This window comes from Penaeus chinensis, chromosome 24, assembly GCF_019202785.1.
Source record: "Penaeus chinensis breed Huanghai No. 1 chromosome 24, ASM1920278v2, whole genome shotgun sequence".
In the NCBI taxonomy this organism is placed as follows: Eukaryota; Metazoa; Arthropoda; class Malacostraca; order Decapoda; family Penaeidae; genus Penaeus; species Penaeus chinensis.
Window position 1 is genome coordinate 31,247,466 of NC_061842.1, and position 2,500 is coordinate 31,249,965.

The following is a 2,500-nucleotide window of genomic DNA, read 5'->3' on the forward strand; positions in this document are numbered from 1 at the left end:
GGCCAAACGGTGAGGAGAACAAATGCTCTGGTAGAAGCCCATGAATTCTATTTAAAAGGGATTGTTTTATATATAACAGAAATAATGTGTTATTGAAGATGAATATGATATATATGTCAAAAGTAAATGGCTGACTGTTGTTTATACTTTTTCGTCTTGTCTGAATCTTTTTCGTCTATCTAAATCTAAATCAATCTAGGTCACACTGAACAGAATTTTAGTGCTGACACTGTTTAGGAAACAATCTACATATTGCATTGTGAAATTCCGTAAATTGGCGCGCATAGAATATAATTATATACTATACTTGACTCGATAAATTACGGTAGTTCCTCTGTATTCTGTATAATACTGAACTAGATCTTCATATCATATACTTGAACTTACATTTACTATATTTCTTAGTATTAGAATTCGTATTGCTATTACGATAATTATTAATATCATTATCATTATCATTACTATTAATATAATTATTACCATTATAATTTCTCTCATTCCAGCTTGCTATTACGATAATTATTATTATCATTATCATTATCATTACTATTAATATCATTATTACTATTATAAATTTCTCTCATTCCAGCTTGCATTACTAGTCTTATTCGTGTGTCCTGCGTGCTGCACCATAAGGAAGGCCCTGTTACACGATGCAAGTAGTGGACATGTTAGCTGTTACTCATCATTAACTGTGGAGAAAAAAAATATTTCCATGCCCTTGATAATTAATCTTAGGCCTGAAGGTTAGTTGAATGTTGATGATCCGTCTTCCTACCTCATTTCGTGGAAAATTAGTTGACATTGATCATTACATAGCTGGTAGTTACTCGTGTTTTTCCACACCGCCAGGACTCTTTTTTAGGCCTCCTCTTGTTCTTCAAAGTCCCTCTCCAGTAAAGTCACGGACAAAAAAAAAAAAAAAAATGTACCGTAAATGAGACGTCAAACCCTAAGCTAAACAGCAAGGGTTACATTTTTATATATATCTTCGGTAATTAATTCGAAACATGTTTGACTAAAATTGTGAAACAGTTTTCAATGATGTCACAAGAGTAGCGGCGTAGGATCTAAGTTAAGAAGGAACTGTAGTAACGGAGCTAATTCTCCAAATACGAAGGAGAATTAAACACTTTAAGTTGTTACCTGTCTGTTAGTAGCAGGAGCAACTTCCTACTCAGTGCTAAATAATACAATATGGGTAATGTAGCTAGATGTTCCTGTGGCTATGGTACCCTAAAAAACATCTAAAATAAAGTTCAATTACATCAAGATTAGAAGTTATATTTGTAGGATACCATTTATATATGGTACTGTTAACGAAGAAGAAATAAAGAGAAGAGAAGAAAAGAGATATTTAGAAAAAAAAACAATGTGGTTAATATGCTGTCTTTAATAATTAAAACATTGTTTTACATCCAACTTTTCCCTCATAACACATCTTCGTAGTGAGGTGCCTCTTCCGGCGACCCATACCCGCTCAGCATCACCCAAAACCCCCATGAAAAGTCCCCGCGACCAATATTATAAGTCTGGATCAGGGCGCGAGGATACTGACGGAGGCACCGCAGGAGGCGCTGTAGAAGGTACTGCCTGACGGAGGCGCTGCAGGAGGAGGATGGAGACGCCCTGGACATTTTTAGTTTTCCGACGATATCTGGCCCAAGCTATTTATAGTAGTACAACGTCCCGATGTCCCAGTCGAGGCCTGCGAAGGATGACGTCGGGAGGTCGCCCTCATAGCTACGGGAATACCAAGATGGCGCCCAAGATGGCGACAGACAAGGCCGAGAGGAAAATCCAACGGGCATTTGGCGCTAAACCCCTCAGCTAGCCCACGGAAATATTTTTATCGTCTATTTGAATTTATGTATGTTTGTTCTTTTCTTTTAGTGATTATATTATTTTATGTATATTTTTCTTCATTTAACCTCCTTTACTTTTTTCAAAATACGGCAATCTGTTACTTAATTTTTAATATTTAAAGAAATATTCAGAGAAGGCAGACGACTCTTAACTATGAAATGAGTCTAGCGGCGCGAACATCTCCTGGCGCACGACCTTGTATGTATAAATAAGCTTGAGTTGCTCATCGGCTCATTACCTACAGTCGGCTATCCCTCAGATAACCGCCGTTTCAGGCTTTGTCATTTTTATTTGTGCTTTTTTATTTGTTCTTTTACATATGGATCTCACAGTGAGTCTGCAGTTTTATCAGGTATTGTTTTTTATTTGTTTTATTTAAGATTGCCCCTTTTTTTACGTGTATTTGTGTTTAATTTTACCGGAGGTTTTATTCCATTGTGTTCCCGCTTTTTTAAATAATAATGGTATTGAGTTTTGCCTTTTGTTTGGTTTTTTTTCCCAAATAAATATATCAGATAAAGTTTTATAGTTCATTTAACTTATTTTAACTCTTTCTGTTTTAATAATAACTTTAATTTACTCTTATGATTTGACTTTTACGTTTTATCAGTTATACACATTTTTTTTAATTATC

The 2,500-nt window shown here is 35.2% G+C and overlaps 1 protein-coding gene across 1 annotated transcript in view; it reads left to right on the forward strand.

Moving 5' to 3' along the window:
• Positions 1–663, forward strand: part of LOC125038067 (probable serine/threonine-protein kinase DDB_G0282963) — a 17,342-nt gene extending 16,679 nt beyond the window's left edge. The window contains exons 9-10 of the mRNA XM_047631304.1: positions 406–416; positions 590–663. Of these exons, the coding sequence (XP_047487260.1) occupies positions 406–416; positions 590–663 (85 nt within the window). The remainder of the gene's footprint in view (positions 1–405; positions 417–589) is intronic.
• Positions 664–2,500: the final 1,837 nt, after the last annotated feature.